The 26,129-nt window shown below is 41.8% G+C and overlaps 1 protein-coding gene across 1 annotated transcript; it reads left to right on the plus strand.

Moving 5' to 3' along the window:
- Positions 1-1,634: 1,634 nt before the first annotated feature.
- Positions 1,635-26,129, plus strand: GSPT1 (G1 to S phase transition 1). The gene is made up of 15 exons (XM_082065033.1): positions 1,635-2,076; positions 10,580-10,627; positions 11,043-11,084; positions 11,833-12,060; positions 13,078-13,111; positions 14,628-14,705; positions 16,768-16,948; positions 17,306-17,460; positions 18,852-18,992; positions 19,713-19,806; positions 20,762-20,842; positions 22,540-22,713; positions 23,140-23,229; positions 23,548-23,716; positions 24,399-26,129. The coding sequence occupies exons 1-15, from the start codon at positions 1,779-1,781 to the stop codon at positions 24,449-24,451; spliced, it is 1,866 nt and encodes a 621-aa protein (XP_081921159.1). The 5' UTR covers positions 1,635-1,778; the 3' UTR covers positions 24,452-26,129.

Here is a 26,129-nt window from a genome sequence, read left to right on the forward strand (position 1 = left end):
ACAACAGAGGCCTCGGCAACTTGGGTCTGAAAACTAGTGTGGGACTCTGCACCAGAGAATAACCAGGGTGGTCTTTAAAACTCGTTCCTCAGGCTCTGGTGTGAGAAAGCTCTTGGTGCTTGAAGGAAAGACTTCCACTTAGCAGACGTGTATAGTCTCTCATCATGAATTACATTTTTTTATTTCAAAATGAATGATCTGTGGCATTGGCGGCAATTTTTTTTAAAAAACTTTTATAAGTGCTGCCTTAGACACTTGTGTTTTCTCTCAATATGATGAGCACATTTTTTCATTGACACATGTGCGTTACCTGCCATGTAGAACTTTTTGCTTGTAAAGGGTGTACATGTCAGCCAGAAACTGCCTGGAATGTGTTACTTAAATGCCACTTCAGGAGAATGCTGTAGTTCTTCAACCAAAACCATGCCGATTTTGTACCAAATTGAGGTCTTTACTTTTTACTTCTAAGCCTGTCTGCTTTCAAAACAACTCTGCAACCTGCCCTACAATGTTCTAATATAACGAATGCTGCAGATGACTCAGTCCTGGCACGTGAGCACTCCAAGAATCTCCCTCCTTTGGAGCACTTGCCTCATCTAAACAATTCTACTGAACCTTCCAAGACACAATTCTGCCACAGCCGCGTGCAGCCTCCTGACCAAAATCTGCTTGTTTTCCCGCCGTTCCTCCCTGTCTCCTCCAAATACACTTAATTTCAAACAATGTTTGTTTTTTTGTTTTTTTTTTTTTAATAAGTTCTAATAATCTTACCAGTGAAGGGCCTCACTGCTTGACAAGTTCTACTGAATTTGGCTTAGGGGGACTTTTTTAACGTGATAATAACCAAGTCAAAGTGTGCTGCAGAACTGCCAAAATTTTAACTTTTAACGCATTCTGTCAACTTAGGGCAGGACATGCGCAGGAACGTTCGCTCTCAGGTGGAAATCCCCATTCGGGAAGTTTCCTGACCCCACAAGGTGCCGTCGGCCTATTGTCACTCTGCACCTGCGCTTTCTGGACTCGGCCGGTCCAATTTTGCACAGATAGAAACGAAAACGACCACGTCTTCACCCGACTGCCGACGCCGAACCCTCCCGGGAGGCGGGAAACGCCGCGCGGTGCCGGCCCCGCTGGGCCTCTCCCCTCAGGCCCCGCGGCGGGCTCGTCTCCCTCCGCGACCACCCGAGACCACCCTCGTGTGCGCTGAGGGAACGTGGAGCCGCCATCCGGCGAACTGCGCTTCCCAGAGCCCCGCGGGGCCAGATCACGGCGTCCCTGAGGGGCCGCTGCGCCCGGCCCACCGGGACAGACCGCTCTTGTCCTGCCTGAGGCGTTCGCGCCAACTCCACGTCCGTCTCCCTCCCCCGCAACGGGAGGCGGAGACGGCGGAACAGGCAGCCGAGCGCAAAGGCTGACGGGAATCGTAGTTTGTTCATGCGCAGCAAACGCGGGCGACTACATTTCCCAGCTCTTCCGGGGAGGCGCTCTGGAACGGGGCTCGCGCAAGGCATGATGGGTATCGTAGTCCCCGCGCTTCGCCTCGGCCGCACCGCAGGGTCAGACCCCGGGGAGCTGAAAACTACTAAAATGGCGGCAGGGCAGGCCGCGGGGAGGGGGTACGGGAGCTCCGTGAGGCCACACTGCGCTGGCGTCGGGGCGGTGGAGTACACGCGGAATCGCCGAAGCGAGTGCTGAGTCGGTGCCGCCGCCGGCTTCCCCCTTACCCCGGACGCTGGGAGACGCTTCGGGGCCGCAGAGGCTTGTGGGGCAGCCACAAAATGGAGGCGAACGGGAGCGGCAGCGGGAGCAGCAGTGACTCGGCTCCCGACTGCTGGGATCAGGCGGACATCGAGCCGGGCAGCGGCGCCGGCCCCGGGTCCGCCCCGCCGGCCGCGGAGGCCGAGGCCCAGCAGGAGCTGCTCGGGGCGGCCTTCAGCCGGCAGCTGAACGTCAACGCGAAGCCCTTCGTGCCCAACGTCCACGCCGCCGAGTTCGTGCCGTCCTTCCTGAGGGGGGGCCCGGCGCCCGGCCTGCCGCCGCCCTCGCCCCCGCCCGGCCTGCCGCCGCCGCCCCACGGTACCTGCCGCGCCGGGCCGGGCTGCGCGGCGGTGGGCGCTGGGGCCGGAGGGATGGGGGCCATGTTGGGAGGGGGCGGAGGGGCCTCCGGCGGGCGGGCGAGGGAACCGGGCCGGGTCAGGCTGCCGGGGCGCGGGCGGGGCGGCAGCGCCGGGGCGGGCCCGGAGGCGAGAGTGACCCGGGCTGAGCGGCCGGGCCCTGGGTCCGCACGGCAGCAGGGTCCTGTCAGCGAGGGGCGAGGAGGGGGCACGGCCGGGAGGGTGCGGGCGGGCGGGAGGCAGCGGAGCCCGGGCAGAGCAGCCGTGGGCGGTGCGGAGGGCCGGAGCGGCGGCCGGGGCCGCCCCGAGGGTCGCAGGCGCGGGTGGCCGGGCCGGGGCTGCGGGCGTGCTCGGGAGCAGCCGGGCCGCTGCGGCCGTGCGGGATCCCGCTGGGCCCTGCCCCGCGCCTCGCCGAGCGCTGCCCGTGGGGAGCCAGCCAGCCCCAGCTTCCTGGGGCACCAGGGCAGTTACCCGAGATTTTGGTGGTAATACATGTAGTGTTGCTGGGGAGGTCAGCACTGCCTCAGCTACCAGGTGCTCAGATGTATCTTCAGTGTCTTTTTGAAGATTATACCGAGTAGTTATTTTTTTCTAATATCGTGCTGATAAGGGAAGGAAGTTTGTCCAGCTGGCCTCAGTCAATAGAATCACTTGAAATTTACCCTGCTTTAAATTTCAAAGGATCTTTGTGTAGGCAACTGGTGTTTATACTAGATTTACTTTGCGTATGGGAAATTAAAGGAGAGCTGCTTTTTAATTTCCAGCTCCAAGCCGAAGGTCCTTCCAGACGTCAGACATTCTGGTTCACTTTGTGGCAGTATTTTTTTCTGTAACTTTTCGTATCCCTAGTTGTACGATATGAAACAAGCTAGTGTTTCAAATATTGATTCTAGTAATTTAATTTCTCTGAAGTGACTACTTGTTACATTATGTTTGTCACGACTTCCTGTTGATTGTGGCTTATTATTTGTCATGTTCTGATTTAATATCTTAAATTAGCCTTGTCCTCCTTAGTACCTAAAGCTATCAGATGTTAACAGCTAAAATCTGTAACTTTCATATATGAAGCTTTAAAATTTTCATAACAGAATGTTAATACACTTCTCCTTTTAGAGGGAATGTTAGATTATGTGTTCTCTACAGCTATTTAGCACTCCAGATTTTCATCAGAAATTGTAGCTCATGTGCTATGCAGGCAGGCAATATGTAAGTGCATTAAAATATATTTCCAAGAAGCTATGGGCAGACTTTGGGGTTCCTTTTAGAATAAATGTATATGTTAAGGTTCATAGGTGTAAAGGCAGAGTAATGGCTGGAGGCTGTGCTGAACATGTGATCCATCTTTGAATAGTGTTCAAAATTCATTCCAGTGTGGTTTTCAGCCATTGCAACCTGAATCCAGGTCATTTTTAAACTATGTAATCTATACTGTGACTGAAAACTTTCTTGGGATTTTGAATGTCGTTAGAATAATTTTGTTTTTTCTCCCTGGCTACTTTTGTAAGGTTTCTTCTAAGACTTCCGATATTTGTTTTTTTGTTTGTTTTGGTAGGATTTAAACTACATTTCCTCACCTGCTTTGTCTTTCCAGAGACTAGAGATGACTTTACTGAAAGCTTCCTGCTCATCCGAGTGATTGGGAGAGCTTTTCCTTCCATTTTAGTTGCTAAGTACATTCATGCGTAGTGCTATAATCTACCTGGTTTCAATTCACCTTGCTTCTATATCTTCTTTAAGGTTTAGAATTTTGAGCTTGTATAACTAACTTGGATGTCCTCAAGACTAAGCAGACAAAAATCCAAAGAGTTTCTTTTTTCACTGGAATATCATACTTGTTTTGTACTTTTTAAGGTCTGACTTACTCAGTTACAGAAAGTAATTGACAGTCTTGTCCTTGCAGATATTCGTCTAAGGTGTCAACTACTTTCCTGGCTAGAAGAACTAGGTGGAGCTTGCTCTGGAAATAAGTCAGAACAACACATGATCAGACAATGGTGCTGAATAGGTTACTTTTCAGTAACCCAGTTTGCTTTTGTTCCCATAGGGAATTAGGTGTTCCGTGGCACTCACTCCTCATTACATTGTGAGAAAAAAACATTTCTATTTATCATCTGTATTGAAGTCTGTACAAATACTGGCTTGTACTGGGAAGAATAATCTAAAAAGCCAAGTGTCAATTTGAGGACTTAAGTGGCCTAAAGTTAAGTTCTAGTAACACTTTTCATCTTGGAACTTTATCTTGGCGAGGTTCTGTTGGAGTCATAACTCCTTGGTAACTCCAAGGATGCTGTAGGTCAGGGAAATGTGCAGGGGCGGCGTGGCGTGGAGGGAAGTTCCACAGAACCCATCTCCATTATGTGGCTGCAGAGTGTAGTGGTGGTTCTTTATACACCCACTAAATTCATGTTTTTAGTAACTTGTATAAAATTCCTGTCACTTATGTTTGGAGCACTGGAATAATGCTCACAGAAGCTATTTACGGAACAAGAAGTTAACTTTCTAAAACTGGGAAACTCCTGAGACCTGCATTCCAAGTAGCTGACTTTAAAACTTCTGGTTTATGTGTACTTTTTTGGATTGCAAATTGTGTATTACAGAGAGTATCTGACCAATGTTTATCACTAATACAATTTTTGCTTGCAGATAGTTTCAAAATCAGTTTGGAATTAAATTATTAGCTCATTACGTGCAAAAAGCATATGTTATTTAAATTTGTGAACCTAAGGAACAGATTAAAACAAATATGTTCCAAACGTCATAGCTGCGAGGACTTGCTTTTATCAAATTGTGTCCAAGTCAAACTCATTTGTGTAAAATCTGTCTTGGTTGGATTCTGTTGGAAAGGTGGGACGGAGACATGTGGATTTTCTGTCTGCAGCAGCCAGCGCTGTACCCAGATCCTTCCTGTGAGTGTGGCCAGGGTGGCAGGAGCCAGCTGCGCTGCTGGGGAAACCCGCAGTAGGCAGCAGTTCCTGGACTAGCAAACTCCAATAAATCAAGGCAAGGCGTGATAATCAATAAAATTACAGTAAATTGTGTTAGGGCCTCTAAACATTCTTAATTGCAACTGCACTGTGCAGCTTCACTGCACTGTAGCATCTATGGCTTATTTTTGTACTATGGCTTATTAATTTTGTAAGTGTATATATGACATAATTGCATTTTGGTGACTTTTGTTTGTTTCTATATCAAGACATGGTTTGGAGGTGTAAGGCAGTCATTCAAACCTCCCCCCCTGCTCCCCCGATTAACAAGATTTCTATAATCTAAGTAGCATTTGGATCTCAGGTATGAGAGAAGTGAAAAATTTCTGAAAATGCAGCATCAGCCTGCATTCTTGTATTTCAGTTTTTTGTCATCGTTCTTCAATATTCGCAGGATTCTTGCTAAAAATTATCACAGCTTCCTTGTATGGGCTTTACTATATTTCATGTTAGTTTTTCTTCTTTTTAGAGGTCACTTTTGAATATTCACTGTTGACTTTGACTTTGCTTGAAGCAGGAGACTGAACTGGCTAAATTCCTGGGGTCCATTCCAGCCTGAACTGTTCAATGATTTGCAGTATGCAGTGGTTGTGGTAAGAAAAAAGTGTCGTTAGTACAAAACCGACAAGAACAAAAAGTGTGTGAGACATAGCAGGCAGTGAAAGACAAGACAGCAGTGATCCTTCTGGTGGTATTAGTGCTACTGCTTCCTTTAGTAGCTCTCCTGACCGCTCCAAGTAGATTTCTGAACATACTTGTTAATGCCTACAGTTTAGACAACTTGCACCTAACAAACATCTGGCTTCAGATGCAGTGCCCTTTAGATTGCTTCACTCCCTAAATATCCTCGCTCGCCTGCAATAGTCACTTTTGATATCGTCACATTCAAGCAGCTGGACACCCTCAGCCTTCAAATGCTGTAAATAAATGGTTATAGCATCTATCATTCTGATTTTCCAAGCCCTCATTTTTCTTGACCTTGTAGCTATCGGGGCCATCCATATATTCCCCCCCCTGCCACCGCCAATCAGAAACAAAAGGAGGAGTGTCAATATCTTCTGCTTCAGTTCTGAAACCTGCAATTTCCAGAGCAGAATGATGATTTATCTGCATCATTTTGTTCCCCAAAACTGGTCACCTTTTAGCTTACACCATTCTCTCTAAGACTATATTTTAAGACTCTTCAACAATCGAGTCCTCAAGAGACTTCACTTTGCATCTGAACTTGCTAAGAAAGCCTTGCTTGTCTAAAACTAGTAGTCAGCTATTCAAGAAGCTGTCATATGAAAGGATTAATGTGATTTACTCGTACTAACATTTGAATAGCCATATGTTGATGATTTCCTCACAGCTGGGTTGTTGGTAATGCTACCATTAGTACCTCATAACTGTAAATTTGAACAGCAAATCAGTGTTGTATCGTGAATGGTATAAATTCTTATGATCCAAAAAATCTTGATTTTAGTCATCACTTGGCTATCTAGAGCAGTGTTCTTCTGCATCAGCTTCTCCAGCCAGATGAGCTGCACAACCTCTTCTAAAATGGTCGGTGCTGAGAAGGCTCCATGTCTTGGCCCCGGCTTCCCAGATGATCAGATATAATGCACTGGTGTGCTGCAAGTCAAGGTGCCAGTGGATTAGACAGACGTCCTTTGTCTGCACCTGAGCTGTCCCCAGGAAGGCAGCCCGGACCGACCATGTTGCTTCTGTTGGAATGACTCATCCTGCTCGTGGCTTTTGCACGACTCCAGTAAGAGACTGGGAGCCGGACGAGGTGAGCTGTGCTGGACTCTGCTGACAGCCTGGTTAGCATCCTGAAAGCATGATGGTATCTTAAAACTTGTTGCCCTATTAAAATGAAAACAAAAATAATTTGGGGATTTTATTAGCAATCTGGTTTTACAGTCCCACTTTCAGAATCTGGGGATTTATCTCCTATTTTGTGATGAGAGACACACAAGCAAGAGAAGCAGCTGATTGCATGAAGCTAAGACAGAAAGTTGTGTTGGTTTTTTCTTAATTACGAAAGAATAAAGCAGTCAAAATGTAATCAGTGAAATTTATGACTGTGTTTTGAAGAGGTTTATATGAAAATGACACTGATTGAATTTAAGTACAAAAATTAGTTTAGGAGATATGATGCAATATTAAAAATGTGTTCTCTAGAACAGTCAGAGAATTTATGTGTAAATTTTACTCTTTTATGTGTACATGTTAAGGTCCTGAGCTTAACCTGCTAGAAGATCCAGGAGGTATTCAGGTTTGGATTTGCTTTAAAGTTATTATTTATTTATTTATATTCCCACTGGGTTAGGAGAGATCTTTGTTAGAGAGTGGAATCCTTAACTGTTCTAGTACAGAGCTTGATTTCCTGACTGTCTCAAAAATCAAGTTATCAACTGAGCACAAACACTTGGCCTTAAGGAAGAGGGGTTTCGTTACGTTCCCTGAAAATCCCCATTAGCTTTCTCAGCCTCAGTTGTGAAGAAGCATGATGGGTTTAGATAAGATAAACTTGAGGTGTGTCCTCACTGGGGAAGGAAAAAGGTGGGTCTCTTAGTAAGCTAACGTAGGAAAATCCTTTGAATACCAAGCAAGCACTAATTTTTTTGTTAATTTTACAGAGTCGTGTTAAAACTATCAAAGCTGCTATTACGTTGGTGCATTTTAAAAATGGGGTATATGTCTCTGTGTCCACTGGAGAACCAGGGCATAGGCTGTGCAGCAGGGCAGAGACAGGAAGAAAATCATGTGGGGTCTCAGTTAACTGTCAAAACAGCTGCCTTAATGACAGTCAACTCCTGGAAACATTTTCTTTCTGTATATTTAAAAATATTGAATAAGAAATACTTTGTTTAGCTCTAGCACTTGTGTTTGAAGTAATTTGTTGTTGTTAGTGAAGACTCTTGAGGTTTCTTAAATTCTGGTTGTCATGCTCTGTTTGACTTTGGCCTTTATTTTTTACTCTGTAATTCTCTTTATGCTTTTGTTTCCAAAAAAAAGGAAGGGGGGCAGATATCTGTTACATAATGAATGAAACTGTGTGGACTACACGACTACTGTGTAACTCTGTACTGAACTCAGGTATTCAAATCACGCATCCAGAAGGGGATGAGAATCCCAAGGTGGGTGTCATGCTTTTTTTCCTGCAAAGGAACTTGGTGCCCATATTTGAGGAGCAACAACTTAGATGGTCTGTACAGTGAGTTAAGTTTTGTAGATCAGACACTTCTTTCAAACTGCCTTTTTTTCTTTTGATCTCTCTCTATGCTCTGTTGTGCAAACAGTTTCATTAGCCCCGTAATCATAGAATGGTTTGGGTTGGAAGGGACCTTAAAGATGACATGGTTCCATCCCTGCCATGACAGGGACATCTTCACCAGCTCAGGTTGCTCAGAGCCCCGTCCAGCCTGGCCTGGGATGTCTCCAGGGATGGTTCATCCACCACCTCTCTGGGCGGCTGATCTGTTCCCTTTGCTGGTTCAGTTTTTGGTCAGCGCAGCTCCCTCTGTGGAGGTTCAATAGGGCTGACACGAGGCAAGAGACGACAAAGAGCACAGCGCAAGGCTCTGGACGCAGCGGGCCGGTGTCCTGCTCACCAGGGCTGTATGGCACACGGCAGGAAAGCTGCACCTCTCAGAGCAGGCGCCAAGTCTGCGCTTTTCATGGCAGCCTTTTCTCCTGGGTGTTTGTTTGCACTGTACCAGTGTCTGAAATAGCCTGGCATAAGCTGAAATTGTTCATCAGAAGTAAACAATCACTGAGGTGAGGGGGTATTTATTTTGATTTATGTTCCTTTCCTGCTTGGAAGGATCAGTGTGTGTTCAGTGTAATTCAGTGGCCTCTTTCACAGCATGTGTGCCCCTTGTGCCCCAAAGGGACCCGAATTCAATCTGTGGCCGTGGTCGTAACTGAATATCTGTTGCCTTTTGATTGTCGTGCCGTTAGTACTGTTTAGGATTCGTACACAAACTTATTGCTTCTCTTGTGTGCTAGACTCATACAAAATTTTAGGTTTAGGTTAACAATTTCCTACCTCCTCTTTGTTATTTCTGAAGAAACTTCTTTTTCCTGTCTGTATCCCTGCTGGATTACAGACCAGGAAGTAAAAACTGAGCTTAGTAGGAATGCTGTTGATTGACAATGTATTTCTAAGGAATTAAATCACTCTTCAACCACTTGTAGAGCTTCTGTTTCAATCCAAGTGCCTAAATACTGTCATTTAATGTTTTTCATTATGGAGAAACTTCAGGAGTGAAATCAAAAGTTTATTGAAATGATCTTGTAATGAAAATATTGATGCATCCCAACCGTAGTATGTGTGAAATAGCCAACAATCTTGTGATGTGTTACAAAACAGAGGCTTTTGGTTCATAGATTCCATGGCACCCACATACCACGCTCAGAAATGGGCTATTTTGAGTATTTTCCAGCTCTGGAATGGGAGCAATATACAATTTCTTACAAGGAATCTCAAGATACTGTATTCCTATGCTCTTGCTTGCTGTATTAAATCATTATCTTAAAGTTTCCTTCCTGTGGTTCTGGGACCCTGGAGTGCAGATGGTGGATGATACAACACGGGAGTGTGGTGATCCTGTCTCAAAGAATTATGAAGCTGAATTTATATCAAGATAAAACTAAATAGGTTAAGGTTTTAGGGCTAATTACAGAAGGTCTCTTGACCACAAGGAATAATGTCCCAAAACATCAAGTGGTTTAATTGTTAATGGGAACATACCACTCTTAGTGGGTTAACAATTAGTTATACCTCAGGAAATAGTTTAGTGGCATGGTTTAGTGCATGAGAAGGTTGAGTGATCTTTCCAAAAATCATACTTGTGGCTTTGATACGCACATGACTGGGGTTGCCCTCCAGGTAATGTTGTCTGTGTTATGGTGTTTAAGAGGACTGGCAAACTCACCAGGTATGCGAGTGATTTTAGCATCCCTAATAACTGCAGAAGATCTGAAGAACTTATTCTGGACACTTGCCTTGGTGTTGTGCTGGGCGCTGGCGTGAGGTGGAGGCTCAGCAGCGCGGCAGGTCCGGCTGCGGGGTGAAGCTGGCAGGACCTTCCCACACAGTGTGGCACCAGCAGGCGTCCTGTCTTTGGATGCAATGAAGCTGGGTGGCAGTTTTTAACCCCCAGCTAGATACTAACATTTAAAATAGCCAGCAGGCCCCAAAATGGTGGGCTGGTAAATACCATGTATAGAAAAATTGCTTCCTTTCAAACTCGCTTTATGTGTACTTTTCCTTTGAGGTGTGGAAATGGGTTTTAGAACTGCTGTAATATTTTCACAACTTTCCGGCAGTATTCTGTAGAAGTATTTTTGCTTGGAGGCTATATTTAATACTGTTTCCAGTGTTTTTTCTGAAATACGCTTCATGCAATAAGGTTGGGAGGTGGTCTTTTATACCTAAGTGTGGCAATTGCTTACATCGGTGTATTTGAAGTTGTTTGGTTTTTTTTTCAGGTGCACCTGTAGAGACTTCTCCGGAGGAGCAGACGGCCTCTTGTGAAGGTGATTGTTTCTGTGCTCTGACAGTATGCAACACAGCCCCATTAAATATGATTTTTTTTTTAATATTGCAAAGCATCTCCTTTTTAAAGATGTCTATGAACCCTTTCTAATCTTCATTCTCTTCATCCTCAAACTACTATTGTAACGTAGTGTGGTTATCTGTGGTTATTTACAATTTTATAGCCAGTCAAGCAAGGCACATAAAGGCCAAGTGGTTTATTGAAGGTCATAAAGCTTGTATGAAGCAGGATTTTTAAAATTGAATCTGTATATTAAATAGCATTGGCAAGCGCTCAAACATCTGAACTATCCATTTCTTGATTTTATCGCTCTGTTTTTCTTTGTTCTTGGTACTATCACGGTAAATATGTGTCCTTAATGATTCCTGGTTTTTGTTGTGTTTTTTTTCCCCTAGGCTCAAATGCTGCCGTTAACATGGAAATTTCAGAATCTGTTGGTAAGATGAGAATGGTTCCATTTCACTATGCTATAAAACACTGCTGTAGTGCTTTTGCTGAATCGTTGCAAACAAAATTGAAGAATATCTTACTGAGCCTTCACCTTTTGGTCCTTACTAATTTTTATTGTGTCTTTATACTTCGATTAGGAATGAGTTAATCAAACACTGGTGTGCAGTGACAGGTGCAATTGGATTACTGGGACACTGAAAAAGCATCAGTGCTTTATTAAAAAGTAGTCTCATATTACAAAATAGACCCATTAATATGTATGAAACGGTGATTTTAAAAAAAAGAGTTGGAGTGATCAGTATCATGAGCAATCGGAACATGGAAATTGTGTCTTTCTCCTTGTATTTGTGTGACTTTTGAGAGAACTGAAACCATGGTCCCCCCCGTTTTTTCTAACCATATGATAGTGTGTGTCTGTCTGTGGGTTCGGACCAGCATCATGGGCTGAGTGGGTCTTCAGATTTGTTTTTTCCTTGTAAAATTGTTCCCTTGTTAAAACAAGTCTCTTAATCCCTGTGAATCATAGTTTTCTGATGTCAACACATAAGCTAGTTTGAAAGCTCCTGCTAATAATAATTTCAGAAACAAGCAGCAGTTGCCCGTTTCTCCATGGAAGACATTAACAGGCTGGATAGTTGAAGTGTTCATTTGCATCTTGGGGATGGGGCTTTTCACTGTAGCCATTGCTTTTAATTCCATTATCTAACTGAATATATCTACCTGGTCAATTTTTAGTGGAAAATGGAGAGACAGAAATGTCCCCAGAAGAGTCATGGGACCACAAAGAAGAACCAAGCGAAGCGGAGCTGGGAGGTGGCCCCATGGGGGACGCCGGCCCCTCTGAAGAAAGCGCTCAGGAAATGATGGAGGAGGAGGAGGAAATACCAAAACCGAAATCCGTTGTAGCACCGCCGGGTGCTCCTAAAAAAGAGCATGTAAATGTAGTATTCATTGGGCACGTAGGTAAGCTGTAAGCGAACAGCAAGTAATTGGATATTTGCACTGTGTACTAATTATCTAGAATTCGGAGGATTAGAAATTAATCCTGCTCTTTGTAGGGATGGATCTATTCGCTGTGTCTCGAGGCTAATGGGAGTGTTCCTTCTAATGGAGCAGCTCTGGAAAAATTAAAGTACTTGCAGAATGTCTGTCCGGGGCAGAGCGCTTGTGTTCTCTTGGACACAACTGTGTCTGCCTTCCTGATTTCTCAAGTACCTGCTCTATTGAGTGCTTATCTGTGTTTACAATCCAAAGAACAAAATCAGAAAGCAGTGCTCCATTTTTGCTTGTTTTAAGTATTTTCAGAGGGTTCTTATTATTGAATTCAAAAAATATTATTCAAAATATTTTAAAATGTAGAGCTATAAACAATAGGTGAACATAATTCAGGGTTAAAAGAAGCATTTATAGCAAAATGTCCAACTGAATAGTTTTGACAAGCTTCAGATAAATCTTAAGTGGTGTCAAAAATACAAAAGAATTATTGAATCATGGGTTTTACATTAAATTCTGTGTTTTTATTTGTATAGTCTCTTATCACCTTAAAAGTACTGTAACTTAATCCTGGGGTAGATTGAGAATGGGGTGACAGAAAGTGCCGAGGCAGTGGGCAGAGACACGGCCCCGCGCTGGAGAGCAGCCCACGCGAGTTCGGGACAAGGGACAAGGGGTTTTGCAAGAGCTCCCCCCGCTGTGTATGTGGCTGCATCGCTGCGTGCTGGGGTCTCCTTTGCTCTGGACGTTGCCGAGCTTGAGTGTGTGAAAAACATCAAATTCAGTATGATTGAATTGACAATGAATTATTATGCAAACAAGGGAAACTGGGAGATACTTCCAAAAATGTAGATTACAATTAAAATATATGTATTTGGAAATAAATTAGATGACCTTGTTCACAGTTGGGTTTTTTTTGGTTTTGTTTTTTTTTTTTAGGATTTTCTTTTAAATTGTGAATGACTTTTTTTTTTTTTTTAATTTTAGATGCTGGCAAGTCAACTATTGGAGGACAGATCATGTAAGACAGCTCTCAAATCACATGTTTAGATTTGCTGTTCTTGTGAACTCAAAATACATTAAGTAAAATGAGTAATATTTTCCTTATGGCTTTAGTCAGCACAGATTAATATTTTTATAATAATATGTTACTCTCCCTGTCAATCTAGTTACTTATTGTCTTTGAAATTCCTTAATTCTGCAGATCTAATCTTTAGAGGAGTTTCACTTAGTGAATGAAACAACTATGCCAAAGCGTACATTATAAAATTTACAAAAAACTGAATCCCGTTCTTAAAACATGACTTTGCTTTTCTTCGTAATTCTAACATGCTACTTGAAACTGCTTCATATCCGTTGTTAAGCTTTGTCTTTTTTGTGACATTAAAAATAGAAATTGAATATGCTTATTCCCTGGTGCTGACACTGTCAGGCATAACTTTATTTCAAAATGTAAAATTATAATAGTTAATCTTTTAAGTCTATTTTAGAAACTATCTAGAGATGCAGTATTTTTATGAGACAGAAGTAAATAAATGCAGCTACATCTTATGGATTCAAAAATAAAAAAGGAAAAGTAGTACAGGAGGAAATAAATGCTATATAAATGCTATCCTGACGCAAGGAGCTTATGTGATTTTAAAATACTGTTCTCAGCAAAAGTGGGAGGTCTGTCTCTTGGCATTTTCAGCTTGTTTTGTTTTGACCGAACTGGAATGTTGGAGTTGTCATGGTACGTTTAACCTGGTAGCTCAGACTGGAGCAAATGAGCATTTTGTTATCTGATGTGCCGGAGCCGCCTCCTTGGACAAGGAGACACCGGTTGGGAACTCTCCTGCGAGTGTGTGATGTTCCCAAAGCCTTTTTGGTCTTTCATTTTTGCAGAATATCCCTTTGTTGTAAGGGGGAGAAAAAAAAATCAGTTGCTTGTACCAACTTTATGGTTAACCCTTTGTTTACTGTTATCATTAGTTTTCCCTATAAACTAACTAGATTACTGTTATTAGAAGATGAGATAGAAGTATTGCAGGGAAAAATATGAAAATTTAATATAATAAAACTGTACACTATTCACCTCTTTTCATAACTGAAAGATCTCCTTTAAAATAGTGGTTTCCTTGTTCTATGTAAAAAGAATGAAACTGAAAATATTTTTCTTTACATTTCAGAAATTGGGGGTGAGGGAGAGGTGGTGTGAAAAATTCTCCTGTCACAATTCTTACTTAATTTTGAAACATTGGGTTAGTCTCAGAAATGGATTTAACAGATGTAGCTCCTTTTCAAAACTTGCCTCTGCAGAACATTTTACAATTAGGCTTAAAAAAGAGACATTCCTCGTAGTTGTGCCGGGTGATGGTGATGTACCTCTACATGTCAGATAGTGGCGTGGCTTTTTGTGGAGAAAAAATTCCACTGCTGCTCTCATCAGGTTGCTCCAGTTTTTCAAAACAATCTGTAAGGATTGCGTAAGTACTTAACTACTTTGAACTATGTTTCTGCTTATGTAAAATTGCACTTTTTGCTTTTCTCCCCCTTAGGTATTTGACAGGAATGGTTGACAAAAGAACACTTGAAAAATATGAAAGAGAAGCTAAAGAAAAAAACAGAGAAACATGGTATGAACTTACTTAAGATAATACCGTGCTTTTCTCTTTGCGCTGTGTTGAAAACGGGAACCTGTGTGTTAGTCCCTGTCCCTGTAGCACTGGCGATACACATTGCAACAGGTTTTGCTGCTGTTTGGGGTGTTGATCAGTGCATTACATTCCGATGCTTTGAGAAACATCTGGTAAGAAGGAACACAAGGCAGAGGCTTTTCTCAGGCAGCTCCCAGGCTTGTTCTGTCTGGATGTCTAAGTGACAGAGATCACAGCTGTCAATTTGTCGTTTATTCACATAAGATGAGATATAAGATGGGGTCCATGGTTCTTAATTTTCCCCCAGGCAGGAGGATGATGCTTGCATGTGTGGATTTTTTAGGGGCCTCTTGTCTGTTTTGGGTTTCATTGTTGTCTTTTGGTTGCCTTTTGTTTTTGTGTATGCGCATGTATGTACAGCACATCTAGCAGCCTGCTTTCTCCTTCAAACGACTCCTGGAAAATGGATTTTTTCCTTTTGGAAGCTTTCTGTTTTTGGCCGTGGTGGAGGAAAACAGGGGTTCAAAGGGCTCTGGAAAAGCAGCAGCTAAAGACTTTAGGGGTAGGGCAGCAATGGAGCACTCGGGGTGGTCATTGACCTGAACTAATTCTATGATGTGAGAGAGAAGGGGATGGAAAGGGTGACATACATTTTCTTATCAAGCAAGCATCATCCCCCTGTTGGGAGGTGACCAAAGTAATAAATATTTCAGGACATTCCTCAAAATCCCTGGACAGCTTGAAAAACAGATTTCCTCTTCCCTCCCTCTTTTGGAGCATGAGTTGCAGGAAGTGTCTCCTTTAATACTATTTTTATTCTTTAACATATGTCATGATATGCAACAGAAAGTGTGACGTACCTATGTCATCATCAAAGGTCTTGTTAGCTCACTTCATATGTTGGAAGTCTTGACATTTGAGTCAGAAATTCATCTTTCCCTAAAAACCCTGGATGTCACAAGGACTTGCCATCCAGCTGCCACACGTAGATTCCTGCTGCACTTTCACAAGCTGAGTAAAACGTCACCTCTGGCTTGGCTCAGATCTTCCAGAATCATGGTGAAAATTCCAGCACATGGGACCACGGTGGCGGTACCACCCAAAACCATCCAGCGCGCTGGCCAGACCTCGGCCATGGACAAGTAACTTGCTGCCTGGGGAAGATATTCTATATCTGTAAATCCAGAATTGCCAGTGATTAGTAGGTTTTGTGACCCGGGAAGCTCTCGAGCTGGAAGGGACAAGTTTGTGTTTGATGGCCTCTGGTCACAGCTGAGTTCACAGCGTCTCCAAACATGAGCCAGGCAACATGAAACACAGGCTAAAGATCTTCATAAGCTGCTGCTGGTGGGGAAAAAACACTGCTATGGTCAGTCAGTTCCATTTAGCTATTACTGCTTTTCTTCTCCTTCGTGAGAGTATTAATTTTTCCTCTCTATTCACCAATTTTCACAAAACCTGAGGGAGCTAACTAAGCTTTTTTTGAAATTTCAATTCATCTGTCTAACTTAAATCTAACTTGTTTGTCAATGGCCAATGGAATAAAATATGATAAGTTGATATGGTCCAAGTATAAAAGATAGGGTGAATAAAGGTGGTGTCTCTTTCATAGCCAGCTTCTGTTTAATATGTAAAATTAGAATTAATAACAGTAGTTCTCTCTTCAGTTAATTATGCTAACAGGAATTGGTTTGTATTTGATCCAGAGGTGTTTTTTCAAACTGGAGCAAAGCTGAAAGTGTTGGAGGTTAGGTCCTATCTGGAGAGCTTAGTAATTGAAAATCATTGTTTAGAATTGCATCTTTCTAGGTACGTGAGGGAGAGCTAGAACCGAGCACTACAGCTCACGGTGTGGACACAGAGCGTTCCAGAAGAACTCACTGTTGGTCTCGGGGATGCTTAAGTTCAGTAATGCTGAGGTGGTTAGAATAGTTGAGCAGAAAAAAAGACACTTTATAATGAGCAAACCATCATACATACATTTAGTAAAAAATTAATACAAAAGTAGAATATTTGGGTGTGATTTTTATTTTTTTTTTAGGTACCTCTCATGGGCCTTAGACACAAACCAAGAAGAACGGGACAAAGGGAAAACAGTAGAAGTGGGTCGTGCCTATTTTGAAACTGAGAAGAAACACTTCACTATTCTAGATGCCCCTGGACATAAGAGCTTTGTTCCCAATATGATTGGTGGGGCTTCTCAAGCTGACCTTGCTGTGCTGGTAAGGACAAATCACATTAGTTTATTTTAGATATATGGTGGAATAAAGCCTCTCACTTTTAATTTTTTTGGTTGCTCGTTTACTCTTTTGGCTAGTTACAGGGGGCAAAATTTTCAGATCTCAAGTCTACCAAGTTGTGTGGGGTTTGGATTAACTTAACAGCTTCATAACATTTTCCACAGGTGTAATGGGATTCTTTTCATGATGGGCAATATTGAGGATATAGCAGTGCATTTTTAAAGCTTTTACCAGTTTTGACAATCCAAACCTATTTTTGAGTAAGGCAGTATTACCCATTGCCGACTGCTCTGTTGAGGGAATTGTAGAACTTGTATTACAATGTGTATTTTTAATTAGGTTATTTCTGCAAGAAAAGGAGAGTTTGAAACTGGATTTGAGAAAGGTGGACAAACAAGAGAACACGCCATGTTAGCAAAAACAGCAGGTGTAAAACATCTAATAGTTCTTATTAATAAAATGGATGATCCAACTGTAAACTGGAGTAATGAAAGGTGAGTTCAATAATAGTAAAAAAACAATCTTCATTAAAAGATACTGAAAATAGTTCCTAAGTCAGGTAGTTTCTTGCATCCCGTTTTTGCTGAAGGAATGGTAGAGTGGTGGACTAAAGACAGAGGTGATCAAAATTGCAGGGAGAACAGAAGCACAGTGCCCAGGACAGTGCTCGCAGCTAAGCCTGAAGTTCTAGCCTGCTTTAGAACTTTCACTTTCAACTGGTTGGATCTGTGCAGCCGTATCTGACAAATCCGCGCATTCTATCATAGTCTAATTGTTGACCTGGAAATTTTATCCTGAACCTAAAAGGAAGTGACTCTGTTTTCAGCAGTTTAGTTTTGACAGATTCCTGATTGCTTGGCCGCATTTCTGAGCTCAGGTTTGGTGAGAACAGCCTTGTCCTGTTCACCTTGTGTCCTCCCTGTATTATTTGGAGTTGTTCTTTTATGATAAGCTGGATTGAATAAGCAAATAATATATTAAAATGGTTTGTGATTACAGTCTGAGAAGTAGGGAGGTGGGGAATCTTGTGATGAAACAGGTAAAAATAACTAGGAAGTCAATAAGTAATATTTAAATAACTAATAAAAAGGATAAAGTTATTTTCTACCTTAACACTCAGATGTACTAAAAGGTTTTAATTTTCCTCAGTGTCAGAATGTAGGTCTTTTTATGGCTTCTTTCACATCTTTCTTCCCACCCCTTTAAGCTGGATTAGTCCTTCCCTAGACATATTCGTGTAGTGACAGGATACAGTTTTCTTCTACAGTGTGACAGGGAGAGTTGTCAGAGCGCTCGCTGCTGTCAAGAGCTGTGACAGTTTTTGTGGAAAGCAACCTCCCACCAGCAGCCGCGTTTCCGAGAACAGGGCACGGCCGGTTGTGCTGCCCCGGCCTTCTGACGTGACTGAATTCTGCTGAAACAGGCTGAGGGGCAGAACTGTAAGAGAAATAAATAGCATTAAGTCGTAGGAGATTATGTAGGAGACTGGAGAAGCCAGGGCCACCGCGGCAGTGAAAGCTTTCAGCGTGACCTCGGTACCCGTCTGCTCCGCCTGTCCTGCTCTTTGGGCCTGGATCTCTCGCTTAAAAGCAGCTACAGCACCTGCTGCTGCGTCCCCGGCCCAGAGACCGAAGTACACGGAGAAAACTGATAATGCTTTGTGGAGCAGAGGGCTGAGGGAGAACAGACAACTCCAAGTTGTGCTGGGAGACTGGGGAGAAGATACAAATAGGCCACTAAGATTTATTGGGTTTTCTGCACACAGAATAACTTAACTGGTGATAATCAAATGTCTGTGGTTTTTGTTGTTGTTTTTTTTAAAGCACAGTATTATCTCATGCTGGAATAATTGAAACTTATCTTGATATGCTTGTCATTTTAATAGATATGAGGAATGTAAAGAAAAACTGGTCCCGTTTTTGAAGAAAGTTGGCTTCAATCCCAAAAAGGATATTCATTTCATGCCCTGCTCAGGACTGACTGGAGCAAACCTTAAAGAACAGTCAGAATTCTGTCCTTGGTATATGTACGTATCCGAAATTGAACAACTTGGATATTTGGTGTACTTCAATAAAAGTAAATGGTACAGTGAAGCTAGGGAGAGTATAGCATGGCATATCATAGCTGTGTTTTAAAGTGCTTGGGGAAATATAATCAGGGCAGCAAGAACACAGCCATGCAACGAACTAAAGAAAAGCAGCAGATAAGTCTGTAATAGTGTTAGCAGCGTTCTTTGGCTGGGTGAGTTTGAGTGCTGTACTAGCCCTTGAATTTTCCAGTGATGTTGCAGTTGACATGTTGCTACAATGAGTGATCGATGTGACCGGTTTGCTTGAAGCTGTGTTCTAATTGGTGATAAGCGACATCTCTCGCTGGATATTGTGTTGTTCGTGGCAGTTATAACGTATGAGTGAAAATCATGTTTGGACCTAGCTTATGGTTTCCTACTTACAAAACGTATTGCACAGCTAGCAAGATTCTCAAAGGAATAATTGATTTGTTTAAAATATACCTGTAACATATCTTAAAAACTACATGCACTGCCTGGGTATTGACATGTTAGTGAGGGTAACATGGGCACTAGTGGCGGGATGTTAGGATGGATCAGACTGTCTTAGAGGTCACTGTTCTTAATGATGACAAAATGAAAATCATTCCTTTTGTGGGACTGCATTTATCCTTTCTGAGTAATTGTAAAATAGAAGAGTGCTCACAAAATTGAAACAAATGCCTTCTGCTCTTCTAGTGGATTACCATTTATTCCATACCTGGATAATTTGCCAAACTTCAACCGTTCAGTTGATGGACCAATCAGGCTGCCAATTGTGGATAAATATAAGGTACAAATTAAAATAATAGGATTGGAAGTATAAATGGACTGTTTTCAGAAAGCAGTAAATGTACTATTTACTGTATGGTGGACAAGAGGGTGACCATGAGCCAGCAATGTGTCCGTGTGGCCAAGAGGCCAGCGGTAGCTGGGGCACATTAAAGAAGAGTGTGGCCAGCAGGTCGAGGTAGGTTTCTCCGCCTCTGCTCTGCCCTGGGGAGGCCCCATCTGGAGAACTGGGTCCAGTTCTGGGCTCCCCAGCTTAAGAAGGACAAGGAATTACTGGAGAGAGTCCAGCAGAGGGACACAGATGCTGAGGGGTGTGGAGCATCTTTGTGATGAGGAGACACTGAGAGAGCTGGGGCTGTTCAGTTGGAGAAGAGAAGCTGAGAGGGATGTGATCAATGGGATCAATATGTCAGGGTGGGTGTCAGAGGATGGACCAGACTCTGTTCAGTGGTGCCCAACGCCAGGGTGAGGGGCAACGGGCACAGACTGAAACACAGGAGGCTCCATCTGAACATGGGGAGAAACTTGTTTGCTGGGAGGTGCCAGAGCCTGGCCCAGGCTGCCCAGAGCGGGTGTGGAGTCTCCTGCTCTGAGACATTCAAACCCCTGGGATCCTGTGTGATCTGCTCTGTGACCCTGCGTGAGCAGGTGGGCTGGGGATCTGCAGAGCTCCTGCAGCACAAACAGCCTGGGATTCTGTATTTTTAGAAGTTACCTCTTTTTTTTCTTTGATATATCTACATTTCCAACTGTAGAAGGGGAGGGGAAGTAAATAATTTTGGCATTACATGAGACTCTTAAAATCTGTAATCTTTCATGAGAGCAGTTCCTAAAACATTAAGTGTAGCTGTGCTAAATAACTTCATAGGGTTAAATAATCAGAGTTAATTCATAAACATTTTCCTAAAGAGTCTTCTCTATTTTCAATTTTTGTGTAATAATTTCTTTTTGTGAAGGATATGGGCACTGTGGTCCTTGGGAAGCTGGAGTCAGGCTCTATTTGCAAAGGACAACAGCTTGTGATGATGCCAAACAAGGTATGATAAGGTTTAGATACTAAAAAAAATGTTACTACCCTAAAATAGAGCTTGATTCTTAAAGATAATCATTACTTCAAATCAGAAAATGTTCTATTGCTCAGTTAGACACGGCTGTTACATGGGTGACATTTCCAGGTGTGTGTGTTTACTTCCTCAGAATTCAGCACTCAGGCTGTGTCTCTTTATTAAACTCAATTGCTGGGCTACAGATCATCACAGTGTATTTGAACTGTGTTTTACTTTGCATTTGTACAACTGGTCCACAAAACGGTTTTCCAGCGGGGGGTTAATATTGCTCTAAACTTTCCTTCTTCCCACCCAACTGCTCTTTTGGGTTTTTTTTTCCTCTCTTTTTTTTCCTTTTCCTTTTTCCTTCCCCAAAGGGAAATAGGAAAAAAATAAAGGATGCAGACAGGACACTTAAAGTTTGCTTTGGTTGAGCACAGGTTGTTTGTACAGGTAGGTGGCTGTTCCATTACGTAAGATCACTGGTTGGAATCATTGTGGTGCCCTGAAGAATTTCCAAGTACAAGAATGAAGAATGTGCAAACATAGCGGGGGAGAGATGGACTAGTGTGTTGGGTTTTGTTTCTGTTGGTTTCTTACAAAAACGGGTTGGAAATTTTGTTCTTTATTCATGTCATCTTGATTTAAGCTGACACACTTTTTCCAGTTCTGTAGGCTGAGGTAGTTTGCTGGAAAGGTCTGAATACTCAAATGTACAATAAATCTTCAGCTTATTTCCTCATCAATATGGTAATTAGATTGACTTGCATGTCACCTTTCCCAAGAGCTGCTCAAAGTTGAAACAGACTTAATTTGAGTTTAAGCTTTTCAGATTTTAAAGTAATGTAACAGACAGTAACTTTCTATAGAACTGCTTGGTGTGCATCTGACTCCCATGTTATTTTGGGGTTGATTATGAGAAACGGATAAACAATAAATGGATTTCACTGTACAGTTACAGAATTTCTATTCAGTAAATAGCCAGTGCTTTTGATGACACGCTTTTTTTTTTTAGTTACTTTGATAGCTAACGAGGGTTGAACTAAAACTTCAGGAAGCCGGAACAATAGATCTCTCTGAAACTACCCCTTTGTAACTTCTCTGCCTTTCCAATATTTATTTTCTGTTGGTATTTCATAGTGCGTAAAGATACAAAAATCAGAAGAGAGGTTACAACATATAGGAACATTAGGAAACACTTGTTGGTGTTTGCTCGGAGACTGTTCGTTAATGTACATTTGGTATTTTTATCGTCTTCTCCAGGAACTCCTGTAGAATTTGGGGATTTTAGGATTTCCTGGATTGTGTTAATTTCCAGACTGCTATATTTTGAATGTAACAAGTCTATACAACAATGTGGCTTTTGCATTCTTCTTAGATAATGCGCATCCATGATTTCTCTCATCTCTTAAAAGTTTTAAACTCATTTCGCTTTGAGAAATAGCAGATATTTTTGGAATGTGCTTTACATTGAGTGTATACTATAGAATTATATTTTAAAACATTTGATTAAATATGCTATTTTAGCTATTATTAACTCATCACTCAAATATTTTAGATGTTCCAAATCTTGCAGAACTGAATATAATGAATTTAAACTGTAATGGAATTATTCATTGAAGTCCTGTTGTATTAAAATGATTTTGTACCAGACTAAAATAGAAAACTGCATTTTTCCTTTCTTTAAGCACAATGTGGAAGTTCTTGGAATCCTTTCTGATGACGTAGAAACTGATTCAGTAGCCCCAGGTGAAAATCTGAAGATCAGACTGAAAGGAATTGAAGAGGAGGAGATCCTCCCCGGCTTTATTCTCTGTGATCTCAACAACCTCTGTCATTCTGGACGCACCTTTGATGCCCAGGTAGAACAACTGGCCTTGCATTGCTGTACAGATGCCTAAAAAGCATTACAATATTTGGCTTGTGTTTCACCCAACCCAAAGTTACCTAGTTGGACATTTCAGTTCCCGTTTGTTATTCAATATCATATCTCTGAATTGACAATGACACATATACCTCAGATGGTATTAATTTGAGTTTTAGAAATGTCATTTATTATGAATGTAACTTCTCAATGGAAGTTTTAGACACCTATAAGCACAAAAGCAAAATCTTGTCAGGCCAATTCTTTGATTTTATACTTTCATATTATAAGCAACTTAATTCCTTACAAATTTTGTCTCTTTCACAAAATTTGCTGTGCATTTATTGTTCAATATAGTTGTAGATTTGGTTATTCTCTGCTCTTTTATAATTGAAACGAGGACATTTTTGTAACTGTTTTACAGATAGTGATAATTGAGCACAAATCCATTATCTGTCCAGGTTACAATGCTGTGCTGCACATCCACACCTGTATTGAAGAAGTTGAGATAACAGTAAGTGTCTGTTTTGGTTGTGATGTGAATACAGACCGTCCTCTGGTCGGGGTGGGTTCTGCCCTCACCTGCATCTGTAGAGTCATTGATGCAGCGAAGCTCCCGCCCTGAATGGAATTGTTGGTCAGTACCGTAGCACAGCCGAGCCCAGCTGCATCTGTTAGCATGAGCCTTCTGAAAAGTGTGACTTGGTTATGCAGGTTTTTTTATGATTATTTCTAAACATTTTCTTTCTTAGGCCACTTCAGTTTTGTTGGGGGAAAAAAAAAAACCAACAAATAGCACTCACAGCTATTAATTTTTTTTTTTTTTCTACAGGCCTTAATCTGCTTGGTAGACAAAAAAACAGGAGAAAAAAGCAAGACACGGCCCCGTTTTGTGAAACAAGATCAAGTATGCATTGCCCGTTTAAGGACAGCAGGAACTATCTGCCTTGAGACATTCAAAGATTTCCCTCAGATGGGTCGCTTCACCTTAAGAGATGAGGGTAAGACTGCTTGAGCAACAGTTACTCACTGCTGCAAAAATGCCGTTATTTGAAATAGGAGATCATGCATGGCAATGAGGTCTTAAAATCCTGGGATCAAGAGGAAATCACTATAAGCAAATCGTTGTCATTGTGCAGAGCTCTTGCTAGTAACAGAAAGTGTGTTTTGTTTTAGAGGAATAATGTGCAGAAATGTGCACTGTGAAACAAAAGGTTGAGTTTGAAAAATGACCAGCACTGTTTCCGTATCGCGTCCTGGGATGTTCACCTGCACCAGGAGTGCCGCGGCCTCTCTGCTTCAAGTTAGAAAAGACATGGGGGGCTGTATGTTGGGCTTTAACTCGTGTTCACCCTGGTAAAGCTTGTAGAGTTGTGGGATGTGTTTAAAATACATTATCTTTAAAAGCACTAAGCAGATCTGGTAGAATGATTGTGCCTTCTCCTTGGATGAATACAGAGCAGACTTCCCGCAATCTGCATTGTATTCTCTACTGTGACAATAGGAGTTTTACTATTTTTAAGATTTTATTGTGCTTTTATTCTACAATACAACAACTTATTCTCAGTATTATTTCTATTACTCTGGAGAGCCTGTATTTTTGGGGGGATTTTGGTTGTTGTTAGAGACCTACACATTCTTTTCACAATATATGTAACTCTCCTGTTTGTCTCCTTGGTTTAGGTAAGACCATTGCAATTGGAAAAGTTCTGAAACTGGTTCCAGAGAAGGACTAAGCGTTTTTCTCAATGATCCCGCACAATACTGTGAGGAAAATCGACTCTGCAAAGCCTACTTCACACCGCCTTCTTATTTTCTGCCCATTGATAAACTTCTCCCCATGTTTTGCAAAGACAAATTTCACAGCAAAGGTCCACATTATGTCAGCTTTCTCATATTGAGAGCTCTGCTATGCCACTGTTGAATTTTCCCAAAACTATTTTTTTTTCTCCCAAATTCTGCTTCCTTGGAAAGATTTGGCAATAGCTTTGTAAGTTATGTGGACATAATTGCCTATAATTATGAAAATCTAAAGGATTTTTAATGTTTAATTTCCCCCAGCATATATATTAAGACCTCTTTTTTTCCAGGCAGATCATTCAGAGTGTGCGAGTGTGTGTGCACATGTTACAAAGATGACTACCATGTTAATAAACTATTCAATTTGAAATCTTTTTCGGTATTCGAATTGCTTTTGAATAATGTTTTTTATCTGGATGTAACGCAGTTGCATTAGCTTTTTAACTTTCCAGTAACCTCGAGACTTGGTTACTTGGACTTTTCTAAACTCCTCAGCCTCCCCACATACACAGTTTTAAATGAGGCGATTGGGCACTCAACCAAGTTTGTATTAAAATAATTAGGTTTGCCCCTTCCCTTTGTTGAATGCATCCTTAAAATTGGACAACATCCATGGAAATGTGGCACCTTCATTAGCTTTACATTTTGTTAATATCTTCAGCAAATTTAGGTTGGCTTAACATCATTACTCTTACTAGATGCAGGAGGTAAATTTTGAAGGCTGGAGCTACATATTGTGTCTTTATAAAAATTCAGCATTATTAAATTCTTAACTGCAGAAAAATGCTAACAACCGGTAAATCAGTGAAACTTGCAAAAAGAAGAGAATTTGTGGCAATAGTGCCTATTAGTATTTATAAGAGCTGCATTTTGTGGGAGAACTGGGCCAGTTGTGTAAGTGACTCGGTTCACCCCGTCTGTACCGCGCAGGGCTGGCTAATCCTCGCTGGTTTAAAGATCAGTCTGAGCGGAGAGGGAGAAAGACTAAATCCCCACGAGTCTGCACACACCGAAACAGGGGAGGCTCAGAATCAAGTACAGTCTGCACATTTTTGCATATCAAAAAGCAATGTAAGCTTGTGAGCACCAGTGAGATTTTCCTGGAGAAATTAAAGCAAAACTGGTTCAAAATAAAGCTTACTCAGTACAACTTGAAGAAGCTGCATAAGAAAACGCTGTTTAGCTGCACTTTGAAAGCGGACTCTCTGCAATTGCTGTCCTGATGCTAACAATGAGGACGAAGGCTAATGGATTTTCTTTTCATCTCCCAGAGTATTGGCAGTAAAGTATTAGAAGGTTTCTTCAGAGCTTCTTCACAATGTCTTAAACGAAACACTTCCAGTTGTACAACTGTGGTGAGCCCATCTCCTCCCCCAAAAGTTTACAGTCTAGTGACTGTATCTGAATTCACAGATAACTCAAAACTGAAACAGATTTACCTTTTTTAGGGTTTTTTTGGTTTTGTTTGTTTCTTTGTAACTGTGGAACTCCCATTCATTTCACTTACAGCTACATTGTATGGACAGAAGAAGTTATTGTCCTTCAGTTTCATATGACTACACTTGTAGCTACCGTAATGCATGGAATTTAAATAAATTTTATTATGTCTGCAAA

The sequence above is a fragment of the Streptopelia decaocto genome, assembly GCF_964273445.1.
Source record: "Streptopelia decaocto genome assembly, chromosome: 13".
NCBI lineage: Eukaryota > Metazoa > Chordata > Aves > Columbiformes > Columbidae > Streptopelia > Streptopelia decaocto.